Genomic DNA, 21140 nt, shown 5'->3' on the forward strand with positions numbered 1-21140 from the left:
GCTAGTTTAAGTCTACTACTTGGTACTTAAAAAGAGTGGTTGGATACCGGCGGAAATAAAGAGCTCTCACTAATGAACCCGGTGTAAAGACTAAGGTTAATAACCATAACAAACTCTTGGTATATCACGCGACCGATCACGTTATAATTTTGAGGTTAGAGGAGCATCTAGTTTGCTTGTTATTGAAAAGCATGACTTTGGTAGTTAGCATTCTAAGTAAAATAGTCTTATCAATACTTGATCCAATGGTTATATGGGGGCTATGCACACCCCGCGTGTCAGTTTTGAAGCACCCAATTGGTGCAGAATACTGGTATGTCATCGATTGGAATTTCTTTCAGGCTTTAACCACTAAACTTACAGGCCAAGTCACACCAAGATTTAAGTGCTACTTTGTATTGTTCTGGGCAACTTTTAGAGACTTTATCTTATCGAGCTTAGTCATAAATAGCCGAGATCCTCTCGTGCGAAAAGACCGTTGAACTTCATTTGAACCTCGATGTGGGACTTACAATTCGTCAATTGTTTGCAGTCTTACATTGACTGTCTTTGACTGTGATGACAATGGTCGAAAGCAGAGAATTCGTAATCGTTTTCGTTGTGTTTTTCTATGGCCTATCAAGTGAATGGCAAGAAATCGTCGCTATTTTTTCTTTAATTGACTCTCTTGGCCATTTGGCTTCTACTTGGCTCCAAGAACGTAGAACATTCTCTCGGTGCTCTAGTGGTGAGGCTATTCTTGGCTTAGTTTGGTCCCATTTGATAATGGTGTACTAAGTTCAATACTTCGCCATGACGGATTCCCATTCGCAATATGCGGGGTACCTCGCAGAAGCTATTTAGAATAAACCTTGTACTACCAAGACCTGGTCTCTTGGTCGTTTTTCTTCCATAGATAGGTATCGTATGGTTTGTTTGATAACCTTACCAATTGTGCTATATCTATGCTATATATAAAGGACGCAAGTCCCCCGCCTTTAGAAGTTTCTTAAGTAAGAAATTATACGCCATATTTTTGATACAGTGTTTATACAGTTCTTCAGTTCAATCTTGCCCTGTATGATTGTCTATTCATTTCGACACATTCTATCATTACTCCAACACACAATACGTCATGGCTAAAACCGACATTGTCGAGCATGTCTCGGGACAATCGAACAGACCCCTGAGCAACCTAGCTCATTGCTTAACGTATGAGAAACTGGCACAGGAATTGACGGTTAACCTTGAGGATGGACTTACCACAGCTGAAGCTAAAGCGCGTCTCGAAGAGTACGGAAAAAATGAACTTGATAACGGACCTGGTGTTCAACCAGTCAAGATTCTCATTCATCAAGTCGCCAATGCGATGATTCTGGTTCGTTTACTTATTCCAACTCATCTTAAAGATTGTTTCTCATCATGTCTGTTTTTTAGGTTTTGATAATGGCCATGGCTGTCAGTTTCGGTATTGGCTCATATATCGAAGGTGGTGTCATCTCGGCAGTCATATTTCTCAATATTGTGATTGGCTTTTACAATGAGCTCAGGGCGGAAAAGACAATGGATTCATTGCGCTCCCTGAGTTCCCCTACGGCAAATGCGGTTAGAGATGGAAAGATCCAAGTGGTGCCTACTGTTGAAATTGCTGTTGGTGATATGATCGAGGTCAAGATGGGTGATACTATTCCGGGAGATATCCGGTACGTTCGCGGTTTTGCCCCTTCATTCTTTGTATGTATATACTGACAGATTATATTCAGATTAGTTGAAAGTATGAACTTTGAGGCTGACGAATCTATGATAACCGGTGAAGCACTGCCAATCCCGAAGGATGCAAATGGGGTTTTTGATACCGAAACCCCAACTGGTGATCGTCGTAATGTTGCTTTCAGCTCCACTCCTGTTACTAGAGGCCGAGCACGCGGCATCGTTTATGCAGTGGGTATGAAAACAGAAGTTGGATCGATTGCCAAGTCTCTCGGACAGAAATCACGTAAAATTCGAGAGGTCAAGCGTAATGAAGCTGGTAAAGCAAAGCCGCATCGATATGCTCAGGCTTGGGCACTTACCACGACTGATTTTGTCGGAAGTTTTCTCGGCACCAATGTTGGTACTCCATTGCAACAGAAGTTATCCCGACTTGCTTGTGGACTATTCATCGTTGCTGTTATCTGCGCAATCATTGTCTTAGCCGCGAACAAATTTTCTAATAACCAAGAAGTTATTATTTACGCTGTTGCTACGGGTCTTTCAATGATTCCTGCTTCACTGATAGTGGTCTTGACCATCACCATGGCCGCAGGAACTAAGGTAATGTCAGAGAAAAATGTGGTTGTACGCAGAATGAACGCTCTTGAAGCACTAGGCGCAGTTACTGGTAAGATACCTCTCTTTTTGATAGTAATGTTCAATTTCTAACTTTTGCAGATATTTGCTCGGATAAAACTGGAACTCTCACCCAAGGAAAAATGGTTGCAAAGAAGGTTTGGATGCCGTCTAGAGGAACCTACTCTGTTGGACCGTCTAGCAACCCGATCAATCCCGAGGAAGGAGATTTGTCCCACTGCGAGAAATCTCCATATCAAATGGATAAAGAGGAGAGCGAAGAAAAAACAGATTCATTTTCAAACCTTTTACAAGATAATAATGATCTTCGAGCGTTGCTTAACATTGCTTCAATGGCAAATCTTGCTCATATTCACAAAAGCGAAGATGGATGGAAAGCAAGAGGTGATCCAACTGAAATCGCAATTCAGGTCTTTGCCCACAGATTTGGATGGGATAGGGAACGGTGGACGGCCGGAGACTCGCCTCAATGGAAACAACTTGCTGAATTCCCCTTCGACTCTAAAGTCAAGAAGATGTCTGTCATTTTCGAACACGGAGAATCTGGGAACTCGATGGTTTTCACAAAGGGTGCAGTCGAAAGGGTGATTTCATCCTGTCCACGTGTAAGAATGCGAAACGATGACATTGTAGTAATGACAGAAGAGATGCGTGAGGAGATTCTCAGCAACATGGAAGCTCTTGCCTCACAGGGTCTACGTGTATTAGCTCTGGCTGGTAAAGAATGGGAGGGCCCTGCGAAGATAGATGCGCAACAATTCAAGACTGAAGAAGAAAGAAGAGAAGCAGAGGAAAATTTGAGGATGGAAGTGGAGGATGATTTAATCTTCCATGGACTCATTGGTCTTTACGATCCTCCTCGTATAGAATCCGAGGCGTCGGTCCAACAATGTCATCAAGCAGGTATCGCGGTGCACATGCTTACTGGCGATCATCCAGAAACTGCACGTGCTATCGCAGCCCAGGTTGGCATTTTACCAAAAGATACTTCTACAATAGGAAGAGATAGTATGAATGTGATGGTTATGGCAGCAAGCGAATTCGACAAGCTTAGCGAGAAACAAATTGACGCCCTTCCAATCCTACCTCTAGTTATCGCACGATGCTCACCACAGACCAAAGTTCGCATGATTGAAGCTCTACACAGACGAAAGCTCTTTGCTGCTATGACAGGTGATGGTGTTAACGATTCTCCTTCTTTAAAACAAGCAGATGTTGGTATCGCAATGGGTCAGATGGGATCTGATGTAGCTAAGGATGCATCAGATATCATTCTCAAGGATGACAATTTTGCTTCGATTCTTAATGCTGTTGAAGAAGGAAGACGAATGTTTGACAATATCCAAAAGTTTATATTACATTTGTTGGCCCAAAATATTGCTCAAGCTTGCACGCTTCTCATCGGACTCGCCTTTAAAGATTCCACCGGAACTTCCGTGTTTCCTTTAACACCTGTGGAGATTCTATGGGTCATTATGATCACATCTGGTAGGTTCTGTCAAACTAAATAACTAGATGATTTACTAACGCAAATAAATTTAGGTATGCCAGATATGGGTCTTGGTTTCGAAGCAGCAGCCCCAGATATCATGGATCGACCACCTCAATCTCTCAAAAGAGGTGTATTCACCAACGAAGTAATGATCGATATGTTAGTCTACGGTCTCTGGATGGCCGCCCTCTGTCTTTCCGCCTTCTCTCTCGTTCTCTTCGGCTGGGGCACCGGTGATCTCGGCTCCGAATGCAACGATGGCTATTCTGCACAATGCGATAATGTCTTCCGAGCTCGCGCCACTACATTCGTCTGTCTAACCTGGTTTTCGCTCTTCCTCGCTTGGGAAATGATTAATCTTCGCCGGTCTTTCTTCCGCATGAAGCCCGGCAGTAAGAAATATTTCACGCAATGGATCCACGATATTTGGGCCAATAAACTTTTATTCTGGGCTGTGATTTCTGGTTTCGTAACGGTTTTCCCAACGCTTTATATTCCTGTCATTAATCGAAAAGTTTTTAAGCATGAGGGTATTACGTGGGAATGGGGCATTGTATTCATAGAATCTATGTTATTTTTCGTGGGTATAGAATCCTGGAAGTGGATTAAGAGGGTTTATTTTAGACATCAGAAGAAGAGGGGAACGGGTGTGGTGAGAGATGTGCGGGAGATGGATAGTGGGAAGGCTATTATGGAGATTTTGCAGGCGCAGAGTTCGCATGTTACTAGGAAGGGTTCGAAGGTGGCGCAGGTGGATGAGAAGTTTAGGGATGCTGAGAGTGGTGATTTTAGTTCCTAGGGAGGGGAGTGCTGGTTTTTCTGTGGTTTTATTAATGGATGGTATTTACTACTAAGGGAATAGGATAGGATCAAGGCGTTTGGGTTTAGATACTAAGTTAGAAGATTCAAAAATCGCCTTCGAGGGCGCATGATATTAGATATGGGGGCTTTGTGTATGGTTTTTGGACTATGTATGTATGGATGGAATGAGTGGGATGGGCGAGATGGGCGAGATGGAAGATGTATATCATATCGACTTGTATTTTATCAATCTAATAATCTAAGTAATTTATCTGAATATCTCAAATGGTGCTTGTAGTTTTTATCTTCTTTCTCTCCTTACCTTGTTCATGTATCTATGTATGGTATATGTAAGTCTTATAAAGACTTATCATTGAATATTAATAAAAAAATTATAATAGTCCAAATCCTTATATCTTCTCTAAATCTCCTAGATAGAAATCTAGGGGTATTTTTTCATCTTTAAAGATTTACTTACTCTGTGTGATTACTAATTACTCGGCTCTCTTATAGTACAATATAATGAATGCAATACAATTCTTGTTAAAAGGAATAGAAGTTACCGGTACTAATCACGTGTCGTGATTAGTAATACGGTTACCTAAACAGGCTAGATTAGATGAACCATAAGCAGGCATATTGGTCCCCTCCGAGGATACCAAGAGGAGATCTTAATATGCCTACACACGTAGTAATATAGTCAATATAGAGGCCTCTTCCACCCAATCTTTTAATAATTCTCATTATATTACAGTATTAGATTAGATTGTACAAAATATCATTATTGATGAATTATAAAGTGTTTAATTCAAAAGTAATATTTCTGTATGATATGATATGATATTTTGATTTTCAAGTTCTGGGCCGATGATGTCTTTGTGTCCTTGTGTGTACGAGTAAGTAATTAGAACTAGGTTGGAAATCGCTTCTGTTCATGAATCAGTTATCAGTAAAACTTCTTTCTATCTATCTAGAGTTTATCTTTCTCTACAGTAACAGTAACCTTAATATTGAAACATCATGTGGTAGACGCAATCTGGGACTCGAGTAACAATCCGTTGTAAGTTTCGCATTCTGGAAGATGTTAGGTTGGCTGGATCTTTTGGGATGCTACAGGTATTGGTTTGTATAGAAAGATTTATCGTGTTTGGAATTCCTTACCTCTAGTACTGCCTTGCGGTGTGGATTCTGGTTTGATATACCGCGGTATAGCTATAGGGGCATTTCCACGAGAACGAAACGCGGTGGATCATAAGGGGTGAGGGGGCATTTGGATGGGGAAAGGGGGATATTAGGGAAAGTTTATTAAATTATTTAGATCGTCTGATGTCTTTCTACTTTGTTGGTCGTGAGATCATCTGAGATCTTTTATCAATACGGTCGTAAATATATGAATTATTAAAATATTCTTGTGCTATTTTACATAGATTGATATCCTCGAGATCATCTCCAATCGGAGATCCTAATATAGTTTCCGTAGCGCCTTGTTCCTTGTATCCTTTTTGCCCTATGCGCCGTGATCACCGGAAAGCTATCCGAGAGTCTCTATTCCCAAGTTAGTTTTCTCCAAAGAATAAGTCTATCTGGATTTATTGATAATCGTAAAGTTGCCAGTGCCATATTAATATCGAAAACATTGCACCTGGCGTTTTACAGGTCCGATATAGTCATAGATCAACTTTGCCATTGCAATCTCATATCCCTTTCGAACAAGAATGTGTCGTGCTAATCTCCGCTCTTCCTTGATCATTTCAAAACCCCATACCTATGATATATCCAGTCAGTCATGATGCGCAGTGCTAATCAGGAAACTGGAGTGGCATACTGTAACACTTGACCATGAACCCGTTGCCGATTCCGTTTTATCCTGAATGCAAAGACCTAAAGCCGTCTCCTCTAGCCATCCCGACGTGAGGAAATCCTCTCCTTCTTCTACGTCCGCGGTAGGAATATATCTGCTTCGTGTCCGTGTATTCCCCCATATATGATCTTTAAATTCTTTCGTATCCCAATTCAATGGTCTAATTTCCGTCGAGCCTGCGAGTCCCACGCTGGCAACTCTCTCCATGGTGAGTGTAGCCAGACCATCCTCATCCTGTGTCTGCGTTGCATGCAGGATTACTTCTGCGAAACATATGCCGCGTCGTAAAAACCAATTCACGTTTTGAAGTCGGAGGATATGTTCAATAGGATCCGATAGACGTTTGTTCTAGAAATAGCCAAGAAATACTTAGTCAGCACGGACTCCCGACACCAGGTGATAAGAAAATAAAGCATCGCTCGTTATCTTACAAGTAACCAAGATCCATTGATATCATGAATATGTTTTTCCGGAGGAGCTGCCATTTTCTCGACCAACTTCTGGATATGTTTGATCTCCTGGGTAATCTTAGGACGACATACCGGTATATATTTGGAATCGATCGCCGCAGCCCTGGAGCATGACTCTACGGAGTATTAAAGATCCTCATATTTATGCCAAGTGCATGTAAGCGCTGGTGACGGGCCCTGTCACAATGCTGTTTTTTAACGCCATGTGTATTATTTTATGATAGGGGGGAAGGAAGTTAACCGTACTTTTCCCGAGATTTTGAATCCTGCGAGCGTGATTACCTTGTTCATTCCTTTGCTCCGTCCTTTAGTTCGAACTCTATATACATATCTTCAGTCCCTCGTTCATTCCCGAACTTTAACTCTACACGAGCAATGATGTCGACCTGTGGGCCAAATCTCAGTCAAGCCATGGCTTTCGATTTAACTGCAAATAATACACACGTTTCCGAAGTCGGCAATGGCTTCCAGGTTAGATTCAAATAATACATGTCTTACTGGAGCTCTTCCTATAGCTTTAAGTAACATCAATTCTTGCAGTCTTGGTTTCTTTTGTAGGTTTCCATTCAATGTATCTTGAATATCCACTATTCTAACTTTATAGGTCCAAATAATACGGATCAAGTTCCACCTCAATATTGTCCCCCTACGCCAGAATGTGAGATTATCCGTCTGGAGACACTGTGGAATACGTGCCAGCAAAGTCAAGGCCCCAACGTTCCAATGATATGTGAGTCGGGATATTATTGTCCTCACGGAAGTCGGAGGCAGATTCTATGCCCTTCGGGTTACTATTGTCCCTTGGGATCTTTCAAACCTATTCAGTGCGATGCGATATCTTCATGTCGGCCGGGAAGTTCCAGGCAATTTCCATTTCTGGGAATCTTTCTGGTGATTATCATTGATATTGTTCTGGTTGTTATTGTTTCACTTGGCTCTTCTGTCCGGAAAAACAATCGCACCGTGAGACAGCGTTTGACACTTGCGAGCTCTGAAAAACTGGGAATGATAATGGGGAATACTGTATATGAGCAGCTCGATGAGCTAGAGGCAAGAGATACCAACGTCAATTTCGAGCCCCACCATGCAAGTATACAAAATTTCGTTGGATCTCTCAAACAATGTCTTGGGACAAGTGCCTTACGTTTTGAGATTGGCTTTGATTATTTAGGGCTACGTTTGAAAAGTGGAAAGACAATACTGCAAGGTGTATCTGGTAAAGTAGAACCAGGCTCAATGTTGGCCGTGATGGGCCCTTCCGGAGCTGGGAAGTGTTAGTTTGTCTCTTTTAGAGTTTTCTACCCCTCAATACTGATCTCTTCAGCAACCTTTGTTCGACTGTTTATGGGGAAACTCAAAAATACCTCAGGAACGACTTATGTGAATGGAGATGCTAGAGGTATGTCTGAGTACATGTATTACATGCGGTACGCTGAAAACCAGGCTGATTAAACCAGATTCAAGAAGATAATCGCTTACATTCCACAAGATGATGTTGTACTATCAGAACTTACGGTGAGAGAGAACATTCTTCATTCTGCAAGAATACGCCTACCTCGATCATGGGCCGAGAAAGAGATTGAAAGATATGTTGATGATTTATTGTCCTGTCTCGGTCTCAGTCACATTCAAAACAGTCTTGTGGGTGATTCAGTTAAGCCAGTAATATCAGGTGGGCAGCGGAAGCGTGTAAGTATTGGAATTGAGCTTGCAGCGGCTCTGTTAGCCCTAGTACTTGACGAACCTACATCCGGATTAGACGCCACTTCCGCGTTGTCTATTATTGGCCTACTTAAAGCTCTATGTAGACTTGGTATTACTGTTATATGTATTCTACATCAACCTCGTGTAGAAATCTTCCAGTCTTTGGATAGACTTTTACTACTTGCTAACGGTCAAGAATTATATTTCGCCAGAGCAGTGGATGCAATTGAATATTTCGAAAATGCGGGGTTTTCTATACCCAAGCAGTGCAATCCGGCAGATGTATTAATGTATATTATATCAGGACAAGGCGAAAGATACGTCAAGCCTGGCTGGAGAAAATCACAAATGACCATACCCAGCTTGATAAATCGATGGAATCTTCATCGGAATCGTAAGATACAGTTCAGCCGTCACGGTGCAGAAGAAAGGTTAACACTCTTGGACACTCTTTCTAAATCAGCTGCTGCTAGAGGTGCATCATGGCATCGTCAAATGTGTTATTGTTTTCTTCGATCGGTTAGACAACAAACGAGGCAATTATCCGGCTTTCTCTTAGAAATTGTAGTGGGTGCAGTTGCCGGGCTTCTAATAGGTCTCTCTGTTTATAGAATTGATGGATTACTATTTCAAGGAATATTCCTCCCACCATTTCAATTACTTTCGAGCGCGACGAACTATATGTTGGTTCCACAACTCGGTTTACTGTCTTGTCTGGCAATTGGTATGTTTCTCTCCAGTTGCAGTCAAAGCATTAATAGTACTCCTGCTTGCATGCATTTCATAGCTTTAAACTGTCTTGAACATTGATCTCTCATTATCTGGTCCAACCTCGAACAATTGATCTAACTAGTGAAGGACTTGCTGCTGCTGCACCAGGAGTCAGAATATTTGGTGAAGAAAGTAGGAATCCCATCCTTACATTGTGCTCAATACTGATTAAATTCAGAGTCAGTCTATTGGCGTGAGGCGGGCTCGGGGCACAGTCGTTCTGCGTACTTTCTTGGAAAAACGTTGTCAACTTTATTTCGTTTGACATTTTCCTCTTTACACTTTACATCGTTTTACAGTATTTTGGCAACGCCGAGAATGCCTTTCAGTATATTGCTAATTTTTAACACTCTTTACTTCTACTGTTCGTACATTCAGAGCCTTTACTACGTAAATGGCTGACCATGTAGGTATCTACAGCCTAGCATCTTGTGTTTCCGTAACTACACGCCGAGAAAATGGTCCTCTCATGGCAGTGATTGTTAGTTTAATCATCGGAGTATTCGGAGGCTATGGTTCTCCTCTATCCACTATCAAAACATGGCATCTCGAATGGCTATGGAGACTTTGTCCCGGGGTAATATCTACTTCATTCTCTCGAGATCTTACTAACTTCGAGATAAGACATAGCTCTCGGAAGCTTATTTTCATTGCCATACGGTCCCATTGAAATATCTTTATGATATTGATTCGGCGGCTGCATGGACTGGATATACGGTTAACCAACTTGAACTCGATATCAGGTTGGGGTTTAGCTTCTTGTTTCAATAACGCCTGAACTATAGCTAATACTTCACAGTATGCTGTTGATCATTGGGACGTTTTATCGTCTGCTGGCATTCACGGGTTTGGTATATACTAATCGAGATAAGCAAGTATGAATAAAGCAAAGGCCAAAACTTTAGAGAGTTGGGAAATCGGAATTGCGCCATAGAAGCTAGTCCACCTTCTATATATCTCATTGAATACATTTTTATTAGTCCTGCAAACTGGAAATAGGCAGGCATCCGGTGCATGAAAACCATAGAATTCGTAGTAATAAAGCATCAGGATTATTCACAGTAATTACACCCTATATGGGTTGACAAAAAGCTATACAATTAACCGTCTATATGTTACGCCGGGTAACAAGAAGACGCTCACGTGCTACCAATATCATGTGACTGACTCAGTGAGGATCAGCAAGCTCAGTACTGAGCCATACTGATCCTACTGATCAGCTAGAACACGAAGGTCTATATAATCAAGATGGATTTCCTTTGTATAGAGCTTCGTGCTCAAGATCAATCATTTAGTATACTCTACTATTAGTTACGAATTGCATTATTGTCATTACTTTAAGTCCCTGCTTGACGCCTAGTTATAAACCACCTCGAGAGCCTGGAGCACTTCCACGTGATCTAGACGGCAAACCTCGTAACATATTCCCTGTATAAGGTCATTCCTTTTAACAGAGACAAAGGTTAATTAACCCTTTTGTCGTCGGCCAAAGGTGCAGAAAACAGTTGATTAGACATCAAAAAAACGTTCGTCTAAAATTTACAATCAAAAGAGTAACTGTGTGAACGAAGTGAATGACTTCAATTCAATTACTACTGTAATAAAGAACTAAGCGAACGCGAAAGAGACTAGCTCTTTTAGTAAGTCTATATAAGACTTACTACTTTCAATATGTAGCTAGCTCTTTAGACAGAATACAATTAGACATACAGGACCTACGTAATCCGTGGGTGCTACGTCTTCCGTATCCTTCTCGTACCAACAGTAACCTTAATTATAAAAACTTTGGAAGAGGATCGATGTGAAAACTAGACTACGATTCGTTCCCACTTTCATCGCTTTTGACTACTTGCTACAGCGTAAACCATCAAATCTACACAGCATTATCCGCCGAATCATCAACCATATTGCAGGAGCTCATGGCTGGACTCCTGAAGTGGGTCAAAAGTGCCATCAAACGGTCACCCTCTCCACCACGGCTATAACCAAATGTGAAATCCCCTCTTATCAACCCGTTGGAAAAGGTTGAAGAAGAAAATTTCGGAATTGGGCGATATTACCCAACTCGCATTGGGGATGTTCTTTCCTCGCGGTATCAAGTCGTTGGAAAGCTAGGGTTTGGAAGTTCGTCAACGGTGTGGCTTGCACGGGATTTACAGTTAGTGATGCTACAACACCTTCAACATAAGATAGAGCTAATTTGGAAATAGAGGCCACCGTCATGTTGCCGTCAAAATATTTACAAATGATGGCCAGAATACCGATGAGATTGTCATTTATAAGCATATTAGCCAGGGAAACAAATCAAGACTTGGCTACCGCTATGTGCGTTCTGCTCTTGATTCATTCGAATTGATCAATCGCGGTAGTAAGCATCTATGTCTAGTATATGAACCACTCTGGGACAGTTTAAGGACACTTCTCGAACGGAGTGCTCGTGATAGACTCACGGAAGATCTGCTTCGAGTGATCCTTCAACGTCTTTTACTAGCTCTAGACTCTCTTCACACAGATCGGAAGTTGATACACACAGGTTAATTTACAGTTGGATTTCATGCTAGAATCTCTGCTGACTTTAACTGACTTAGACATTAAATCTGATAATATTCTTCATCTTATCGAAGATAGCTCTATTCTTGCTGCTTTTGAAGAAGCCGAGATTGCTCAACCCTCACCGCGCAGGAAAGCAGTAGATCGAGAAATATATGTTTCTCGGACTCTAGATATGCCAGCGTCTATTGGAGAGCCAATACTTTGCGACTTTGGAAATGCGGTATATGGGACAAAAATTAACAACGATGACGTTTATCCCGATGTTTACAGGTGTCCAGAGGTAATGCTTCGTCTCCCATGGAGTTATAGTGCTGATATCTGGAATGTTGGCGCTATGGTGAGTATATGTAGCCCTTCTCTATGCAAAAATAAGTTCTTAAAAATTTCTTATACTGATTTAGCAGTAGATCTGGGATATCTTCGAGGGTAAACATCTCTTCAGTGGACAAGATCCGAAACGCGGGCGCTACACAACTCACGCTCATCTTACAGAACTGATATCTCTTCTCGGACCACCACCACTGGAGCTCATCAAGCGGGGTGAGAGATCTGCGGAATGGTTCGATTGGAATGGTAAATGGCTTGAACCAGACGAAGATGAACCAGATCGCTTACCGCTTTTACCTCCTAGTAGTCTTGAGGATGCGGAGGAGAATCTCAATGGGATGGATAAAGAGCTTTTCCTTAACTTTATTAAGTCGATGTTGCAGTGGGAACCGGAGAAGCGAAAGACGGCAAGGGAATTGTTAAAAGATCCCTGGCTGACTCGGTCATATTGATGAGCTGCTAGATGAGGGTGTTTGTTCTTATTTTTGAGGGGTTAGATGATACGATTCACCAGGTCAGGATGTCTCCTGGTTGCAAGAGTAGCCCGAGGTAGAGGCCAGTGTTTTTGTTAGTATTCCCGGTATTCTTTATACGCGCGCCTGAACCTTGATGCTTATTATTATTTTCGGAAATGTATAAGATCTTATTTTATATACGTAGTATTGAATTCCACACTACTAAAAGTATTGAAATTTGTTGTAATATTAAATACTACTGAAAAGATATAGTATGATTATAGGTTTCCTATTCGCCTACCGAAATGAAATATCTATTCGGAGTATTCACCGAAACTTTTATATCTCGAATTGCAGCTAATAAATAATATAACGACATATCATTCACGATTTGATATAAAATTTCTGAATTAGGAATTGACTAGTTCGACGTACTTTAAGTAACTTGGCGTCATACAGCCATTCCAGACACTAGGTTACTGGTGGATTTTATTATGGGGTTTCTGGGAACCATCTCAAAAAATTCTGCCATAAGCGAAAAACAAACAACATTCCCCTTCATCACCCCTCAATCCCCAAAAAGCAAAAAGATGAACTGACCAGACAGGGGCTCGAACCCTGGACCTACCCCGTTCGAAATGATCTGAAGATTCAATTGTAAAGGGATCGTGCTGTCAAGATTGTTAGTGATTGAAGAGAGGGAAAGACAGCGTGTGTGGACTTACATAACCAACTACACCATCCGGCCTGCAGTGAAATTGTGCTGGTGCACTGAAGTTTTAAATATTTATATGCGTTTCAAGTGGGGATAGTCCAGGGGTTTGGTGATGTTCTGCAGCGGGTGGATCCGGTAAAGATTGAGGAAGTTGCCATTATGTACGATATAGGTATGAATCTTAGCTATTGTGGAGGATGTGCTTTCTAAAAGTCCTCGATGAGTGAGTGATCTTTGCCTGGTTTTCCTCCAACTTCAGATATTACCTTGCCCCATTTTGACCTTGGAGAGATCAACAGACGAAAACTAACCGTCGAGAAAGAGATGAACAGTGAACGCTGATTGATCGTTCTGACAGTACGTACATGTAGCCAGAACTGGCTTACTAGTTCCTAAGTAGAAATGCCTGCATAACAACTTCAGTCTTACGTCTGTGGAACAGGGACATTCTCCATGTGTCAATATGTCTGTGTTATATGCAGGGCGGTGGTACTTTTCGGGTTAGTTATCTGACTTAATGTGGTATATCTATCCAAGAGTTTGGTGATGTACAATGAAAGTAGACATCGTTACATGACTTACATGTTCCAGGATTCTTTTTTCCTCGTCCTAATTATACATTCTCATCATATATATCTATTCTATATCCATTTGTGTTCTTTACTCTCTTACTGCTTGCCTGTGGATGAGTGCCGAAATGTATTTCAAATATATGGCAATTCTTCTAATTGAGGTGTCCAATATTCCGGAGCCGCAGGCTAGATTTGATTTAGGCTTTCAATGATTAAATTCCTTTCAATGTTTGGATATAATTCAATATTTCAAATAAATATAAATATTTAAATAATATTTGATATTAAACAAAGATTTCTCATTGTTGGACCGCAGTCAGAAACTGTTGGGTATACTGAATTCTTAAGATACCCCTCTTGAACTTTTAGCACATGTCACTTAAAGTTACCAGCAGCGATGGAATTCGATAACCGGTAGCTTATAGTAAGTAGTGCGTCTGATTTTACAAATTATACTCTTCTTCCTTTCTTTCTCTCCCCCTTTTCTATTTAAACACACTCTTGGACTTTCAACCATCCCTCAAATCAGCAATCTCTACATCCACCTAATCCCTCCCAGCTACCTTCACCTCCCACAAACCCATTGTCTCCAAAATTCAATTCATAAACACCCCCTCCGAGAGCAGCCCTTTGCAAAAGAAGCTAGTCTCGAGAATAACCGTTACGTTCGAACTGTTTGATAATAACTCGTGATTGGACAACTTTCTACATTAAGTGCTAACGAAAGAGACCCATCAATCTAGAGGCTTCATCCATTCTAGCATCCATATAAATTCATTGAAAGAGTCAACAGTGTCTGGAATACTGAACCTACACCAGCATATGGAAACACTACAATTTGTTCAAAGTATTCGAAGTTACTATTGAGGATGCATTAAGTCATCTCTACATATACCTTAATTCCACCTCGTTTCACTCGAATTTCCTTGACAACTCTGCCATCGAAAGATCAAGAGCCTCAAACTTTGCAGCAATCTAAACATACAAGTGAAGTTATCCAAGCCCTAACTAAGAAACATCTAACAAACCAGCATTATCAAAGTAAGAAAATTACAAATTATCAATATAATTACAACATAAGTTCGTTACCTATTCAACGATATTAGAAATACTCTCGAGATGAAAACACAATTATAAGATCTTACATCAAAAACTACAGTGAAAAATTCGGTGAAAAATTCTTGGATACTATGATCTCTCCAAGTTATTCAATAGATATTATATAATTACTCATATCTTCAGCTTTCGAACACAGACACCAGCTGCAATTAATTATCTTATTTCTATTCCACAAATATGACCTAAGGGGCAAGTTCTCGTAAAGTTTTCTATGCTAATGATATGCTTGAGGTTTAGCTAAAGGTAATTGAACTGTGTATTTTACATCTAGTTGATTTTGGAAAAAAAGACGAGTAGGTTATGAAGTCAGCTAAAGAGACGTTAATATCGCAAGTTGGAAATATATCGATGTGCCTCGTAGAGTTAAGTATCTACAATACATTGTCTCTCAGTCATGTTATTGTATTTGCATTTCACATTTCAGTTCACACAATCGAAATGAATCACTCAATCGGAAAAAGATATTTATGCGAGGAATATATATGTACTCGAGTGATCAACCCAACTCAATTCATTCCCAATCCCAATCCCAATCCCAAACCATCCAATCCAATCCAATGCACCAGCTCACCCGAGCATTAATACCACACACGCCAAACACCTAGCTAATCTAGCTGCACCATGCAAATCGAAAAATCCCAAGTCAGGTATCCCATCCATCCGAACAATAATGCATCTGCACAATACAATGCAAGTCCAATCCATGAATCCGATATGGTAAACCCCAAACTCCATCATGGATATTCCATCTTTTAAAACCCAACTAAGTATCCATCCACTAATCCAAGCACGCTCTGTGCGCTATACTGTAATATACTGATGCTATACAACTTCATCGTTATCCCAACTCCACCAACTGCTTCCCCCTTTATCTCCACTGCCTTTAGTCCAGCTCTTATCTACCACCTCTTCCACCGCTTCATCATCCCCTACCTCTACAATCTTGGGTATTTTTATCTCTTGCTTCTTGGCCATCTCCTCCTTCCAAATCCTTATCTCTTCATCATATCCCTGCCACCAATCCCAAACATCTTCCATTCGCGCACTAACCACCTTTCCCGTCCACTGATCAATTTTTGTCGGGATAGCCCATGGCCAGAACGGATCTGAAGGGTGCCAAACATCTTTATTCGAATACTTGGGATGGCAATACGTTTCACACATTGCCCATTCGGCTACAAACCAAGTTATGAATATTGTGAAAAATAAACCAAACCACGTAAATTTTTTGGTTCCAGGATAGCGGAGGCGTGGAATGGGAATCATAAGGTAGTGTACATTCGGGTTTAAGCGGGGGTCTGGTGGAGTGTCGAGGAAGAAGGGACGGGATGAAGTCTTTGGGGTCGGAATCCCGAGTTCTTTGGGGGAATGCGAATGTGGACCCGAAGATGCAACTTGTTGTTCCAACCTTTCAATACCATGTCTGGCATCACGTATACTGCTTGTTGTATGTTTTAAACTTCGATTCATACGATGGAATGCAAGCTCTTCTAGTCTTTTTCCTTTCTCTTCATGAGAGAGTGGTTTGCCATTCTCATCAGTTTCGAGATTGATCTCTATAGTGTCAGGTGCCTGGGATGTGGGTTGACTTGTTAAAAATAAGGAGAAATCCCGGTCGATAGTAGTAGAGTCGTCTACCCGCGCTTCCTTTTCTATACGCTGGAGGTCGGCGGCTGCAGAAACTGTAGGAGCACTGTTTATTGGAGTTGGACGAGTTCGTGACTGTGATTGGGAGGGTTTGGAGGGCTCACTGTTGCTGCGAGGTGACGAAGGTTCCTCTTTGATCTGAGGTTGGTCTTTGGAGGTTTTACCATTGGTGCGCATTCGCGGTGGTGCGGGGGTCTCAATCCACCCACCTGTAACTTTTGGGGTGGGCAACAGGAGTGGGTCGATGGGTGCGGATGGAGGTGGAGTCGGTGTTGAATTAAACCTTTCGGAAGCATGCTCGAGTTCGGATGGGGATCTTTCTGATAATATTCGAGCTTGCGGATTATTATCAGATCTACCGGTACTGTCGCCGCCGCTCCCATTTGTACCTGTAATAGCTTTGGAGAGATTCCTTAAAATCTGAAGGGAATCTTCTTGTTTTGAATTTGGTCCATTCGGGCGCCTCTCGTTCCCGCTGAATACTGTAATAGGAGTTCCATGTATTATTTCTCCTTCTTCCTCCAGTATGTTTTTTTCGTGCATTTGACCTATTTCGCCGTTGGTCTCAGCTCGTTCAAAAAACCGTGGCTCAAGATTTTCTGACGCCCTCCGGCTGTTTTCAATCCTTGGTCGTGTTTCATTATCTTCTCCGACTTTCTGGTTGTGTTCGTGCCTTAATCTGTTTTCGCGAGCTCTCTGTATCGCCTTGAGGCCGTCTTCTCCCTGGAACCTTCTTTCTAACCGCGAAAGAGGTTTCTCTTCCAGCGGCATGATATTCTCTTTATTATTATGCAGGCTGCGTATGGGAATTTCGACATGAACTGGATTATTTCTTGAAAAGTCACCACTTCGTGCTCTTCGTTCCCTGGGTAACCTATTTCGCAATACTCCTTCCTGCCTTTCCTGCGAAATCTTATTATCTTCAGCCTCATATGAAGTGATTGGTCTCCGCTCCTCGCGACGTTCTTTCAATTCCTTTCGCAAACGATCTCTTCGTTCTTGTGATTTAGCACGAACTGTCTCCCTTATCGCATTCTCGTCCCGTGTTGTCTGCGACCCATTCTGATTCTCAGGTTTAACGACGAATTTATCTTTCGTCGCCGGCTTTCCCTGAGCTTTGACAACATTTGCTTCCCGATCTTCCTCTTCCTCATCATCGTCCTCAGCAAAACTCCTCTCATTTTCCATAATCTCCTCAATCCTACTCGGTATACCCGCCGTTTTCAATCGCGGACTGTGATTAAAATCCATACTTCTAGTCGTAAACTCAAGATCCGTATCCCAACCTCTACCCGTCCCATTAGCTTCCTCTTCTCTCAATTTTCCAATGTCTCGTGTAACGCCCTCAATATCCACACTCGGATCCTCCCCATCATTACCCTCGTCGTCCAAGATTCTCTTTATCCAATTATCCACAGGCGTCCTCGCCGCCCTGGTTCCCCATCCCACGCCATCAGACCCAGTTTTATTATCCTTTGAACTAAAAGTCCCTCTTGCGCGTGGTGAAGGCGAGCTATCGTATCGATGTTGTTTGCTAGGAGCCATTTGGGCGCATATTCATAGGTCTGTTGTCGCAATTGTGATGCAATGGTTGTGATCAAGTGGAATTTTGAGGTTCGCGAAATGAGAATGAGAGCGCGAAGCGCGTTTTTTTAGTTTTTGAGGGGCGAGCGGGCTTTGCTCTGGTATTCCTTGTAATCCGTGGTTGTATTTCTGTTTGTATATTAATACTTTAGTCTAGAGCCCTAGTATATTATTCACTCGAGTGGTATAAGCAATTGATTTGATTCTGAGTAAATAATTATTATTTGATCAGTCGAGAGTAGTTTTTGATAAATTCACGGCTGGTGAATCCGAGTTTTGATGTTCGGCTTTTATTTCTGCTCCAGTAAGATCTCACATCCATCTCTACTGTGGGCGAGTTATATACGGTCACCACTTTTCCTCGATGATACTTATATATATATCTAGTAGTCATCCATAATAATGTCAAATGTTATTATTTGAACCATCAGATTAACCTAGGGTGTATGAGACTTCCCCGTCCCTTTCAATATCCTCTCTCTAGATTGATGTCCGTCTATCAATTCAAACCAACCCCCGGTATCATGTACAAGTTCAAAAATTCAATATACAAAGTACAAACAAACCCTAATTTCCATGCAAACGATGCCGAAAATGCTTTTATGAATCTTCCTCTCCCCTCTCCAGCTCGTAAAACAACATATAAACCTCTTTCTGCATGTCCAGAACTTCACTAGTCTTACTCTCTTTTATCTTTTCGTCGCTAATTCTCCACCACCTTTCAACTGCCTTCTTCTTTCGCTTAGCACGAACTGTTTCCGTTCCAAACGTCCGGCTCCTCTCTTGGTTGGATGGATATGACTTTGGGGATGATGAAGTGGGAGACGATCGACTGATTGTACTGGATACTTTCGATAGAGTTTTCCGAGCCGAACGTCCTAGGGACCGGATGCTGCCGGTGTCAGAGTCACGCGGGGCGGATGTAGGACCTGCAGTTTTGGACGACGATGCAACAGAACTAGCCGACGTTGGATTTATGCTAGAGAGGCGTTTGTTATTCAGTGAAGAGTCTACCGAGTTGCGCCCATTGATGACTGGCAGAGATGTGGTAGATGCTGTCGTTGGGGATAATAATTCAGGGGTCGATGAGAGTGTGGTATTATCACCATCATCCCCTGGAATAGCATTTGTTCGAGGTGTCGAAAGTACTGAAGGGCTAGAAGTTAAAGATTTGGCATACGCGACTGATGGCTGAAAGGTATTTGGGGTTGAAAATGGAGCAACAAGGTTTTGCCTCCGGAAAGATTCATAGTGTCCACTATGGTGACTTCCCTTGTGGCATACTAGACTAAGAAGCTTGTACTTCCGTCGTTCCAATAAGCCTCCAAGGGGTAATTGTTCAGGAAATGCTACCTTCGCGGAATTCTTCATGGTTGTCCTAGACTCAAAAATTGACCTTGAGAGATGAATTGCCATAACCTTTGGAAATTTGGTAATACGGACATGTTTAGCGATTTTTCGCTTGGGCGCGAATTTCGAATCTGGCAGTTCAACATCGAGAAGCTCCTCTTCGGGATTTGTTTCTATAGCAGCCTTCAGCTTGTCTATCGACTTTTGGGTCTTTTCCTTGAATTTCTCTGAATTCGAGCAAGAATATTCTTGTTCAAAGGTTTCCAGGGCATGTACTAATCTACACTTCTCGCACTTAAAGTCCTCAATATATTCTGTTTTAAACATTCCGTCAAAGCATGCATTTAAAGTGGTAGATGTAACCTGAGGAACTGATAACGTCAAAGAACAGAAGGTTGTCTGAGTAGGCTTTGGTTTAAAACCACAGGTTAAGCATTCGATTTGTGATTCAGAACCACCTTCAAATGGGAACCCATCCTCGTTATCAAAGTCGTTACTAGGTTCTCCACCTTGTTGGGGCGACCTAGAGGATGTTGAGCTTGCCTTTTCTGAGTCATGAGAAGAAGCAGATGGCGCTTTCGCCGCAGAAGAATCTGTGCCAGATGTCGCGCTATTACCCAGACTAAGCTGGGCCAACTTTTCGTTCACAACTCTTTCATCTAAAGTGTGTAACTCTGCGGATGCAGCAGTGGTAGCCCCTAACTTCCTTGCGTGGTTCCTTGCCCTGTGACCTGCATGGTACTCATCGCTTAACCTTTCGGCGACTACTTGGAGAAACTCTTGCGCGTCCTGTTGTTGCCGGCTAATCCTCTGCTTAAAGGCAGCTTCTAGCGCAGATACAAATGGTGCAGCAGATATGGTCTTTTTATACAGGGGTCTTTCGTTCAATGCATCCAAGATCTCTTTCAGACCCGTGGTGACTAAGCCCTTTTGTAGACCTTCTACCTTCCATGCTGGCAGGCCCTGCCGCGCCGGGTCTTCCACAATCTGACTATATACCTCCGAGTTATCCAAAGACCTCCTATGTGTCTCCCTAATGAGATATATGCGTAGGTCGCCTAGGCCTGCGAGGGCCTGGAGTACTGAGTTTATAAAACAATCATTGGCACTATTGATCAAGCCTACCACTCCTTTCTTCCTCGTGTTGGATGATGAGTTCTGTTCGTCCATCAGGAAGGTCGGCGCAAATACATAGACAAGTGTAATTGCAGCAAGAGAAGCGCCCGCGGCGTATGTTAGAGTCGTGAATTGTTTTTCTGGCATACTTTCGTCAAACTAAAGATCGTCGGGAATCTCGGGGGTATGTCGAAGAGGATGGTGAGCGAATCAAATTAAAGGATGAGACAGGTTGAGGAGTGAAGGTAATTTGAGAGAATGGGGAGGAATTTTCA

At 42.1% G+C, this 21140-nt stretch overlaps 7 protein-coding genes and 1 non-coding gene across 8 annotated transcripts; 4 read left to right on the forward strand and 4 right to left on the reverse strand.

Moving 5' to 3' along the window:
- Window positions 1-1114: 1114 nt before the first annotated feature.
- Window positions 1115-4619, forward strand: SS1G_06551 (hypothetical protein; the record flags this gene model as incomplete). The annotated part of the gene is made up of 5 exons (XM_001592261.1): window positions 1115-1357; window positions 1417-1682; window positions 1743-2359; window positions 2410-3816; window positions 3871-4619. The coding sequence occupies 5 exons, from the start codon at window positions 1115-1117 to the stop codon at window positions 4617-4619; spliced, it is 3282 nt and encodes a 1093-aa protein (XP_001592311.1).
- Window positions 4620-6128: 1509 nt separating this feature from the next.
- SS1G_06552 (hypothetical protein) lies at window positions 6129-6967 on the reverse strand (the record flags this gene model as incomplete). Its single annotated transcript, XM_001592262.1, has 4 exons — window positions 6129-6152; window positions 6276-6386; window positions 6447-6830; window positions 6914-6967. 4 exons carry the CDS (start codon window positions 6965-6967, stop codon window positions 6129-6131), a joined length of 573 nt encoding a protein of 190 aa, XP_001592312.1.
- A 363-nt stretch (window positions 6968-7330) lies between these two features.
- Window positions 7331-7679, forward strand: SS1G_06553 (hypothetical protein; the record flags this gene model as incomplete). The annotated part of the gene is made up of 2 exons (XM_001592263.1): window positions 7331-7423; window positions 7557-7679. The coding sequence occupies 2 exons, from the start codon at window positions 7331-7333 to the stop codon at window positions 7677-7679; spliced, it is 216 nt and encodes a 71-aa protein (XP_001592313.1).
- Window positions 7680-7963: 284 nt separating this feature from the next.
- SS1G_06554 (hypothetical protein) lies at window positions 7964-10361 on the forward strand (the record flags this gene model as incomplete). Its single annotated transcript, XM_001592264.1, has 7 exons — window positions 7964-8225; window positions 8277-8351; window positions 8961-9050; window positions 9515-9559; window positions 9853-9908; window positions 10227-10278; window positions 10315-10361. 7 exons carry the CDS (start codon window positions 7964-7966, stop codon window positions 10359-10361), a joined length of 627 nt encoding a protein of 208 aa, XP_001592314.1.
- Window positions 10362-11346: 985 nt separating this feature from the next.
- SS1G_06555 (hypothetical protein) lies at window positions 11347-12759 on the forward strand (the record flags this gene model as incomplete). The annotated part of the gene is made up of 5 exons (XM_001592265.1): window positions 11347-11363; window positions 11638-11795; window positions 12016-12317; window positions 12388-12406; window positions 12473-12759. The coding sequence occupies 5 exons, from the start codon at window positions 11347-11349 to the stop codon at window positions 12757-12759; spliced, it is 783 nt and encodes a 260-aa protein (XP_001592315.1).
- Window positions 12760-13358: 599 nt separating this feature from the next.
- SS1G_14530 lies at window positions 13359-13510 on the reverse strand. The gene has a single exon. It is a non-coding gene; the product is annotated as a tRNA-Ser (tRNA).
- Window positions 13511-15990: 2480 nt separating this feature from the next.
- On the reverse strand, window positions 15991-18360 carry SS1G_06557 (predicted protein; the record flags this gene model as incomplete). Its single annotated transcript, XM_001592266.1, has 2 exons — window positions 15991-16724; window positions 16920-18360. The coding sequence occupies 2 exons, from the start codon at window positions 18358-18360 to the stop codon at window positions 15991-15993; spliced, it is 2175 nt and encodes a 724-aa protein (XP_001592316.1).
- A 639-nt stretch (window positions 18361-18999) lies between these two features.
- SS1G_06558 (hypothetical protein) lies at window positions 19000-20919 on the reverse strand (the record flags this gene model as incomplete). Its single annotated transcript, XM_001592267.1, has 2 exons — window positions 19000-20823; window positions 20875-20919. 2 exons carry the CDS (start codon window positions 20917-20919, stop codon window positions 19000-19002), a joined length of 1869 nt encoding a protein of 622 aa, XP_001592317.1.
- Window positions 20920-21140: the final 221 nt, after the last annotated feature.

This window comes from Sclerotinia sclerotiorum, genomic scaffold, assembly GCF_000146945.2.
Source record: "Sclerotinia sclerotiorum 1980 UF-70 scaffold_8 genomic scaffold, whole genome shotgun sequence".
NCBI lineage: Eukaryota > Fungi > Ascomycota > Leotiomycetes > Helotiales > Sclerotiniaceae > Sclerotinia > Sclerotinia sclerotiorum.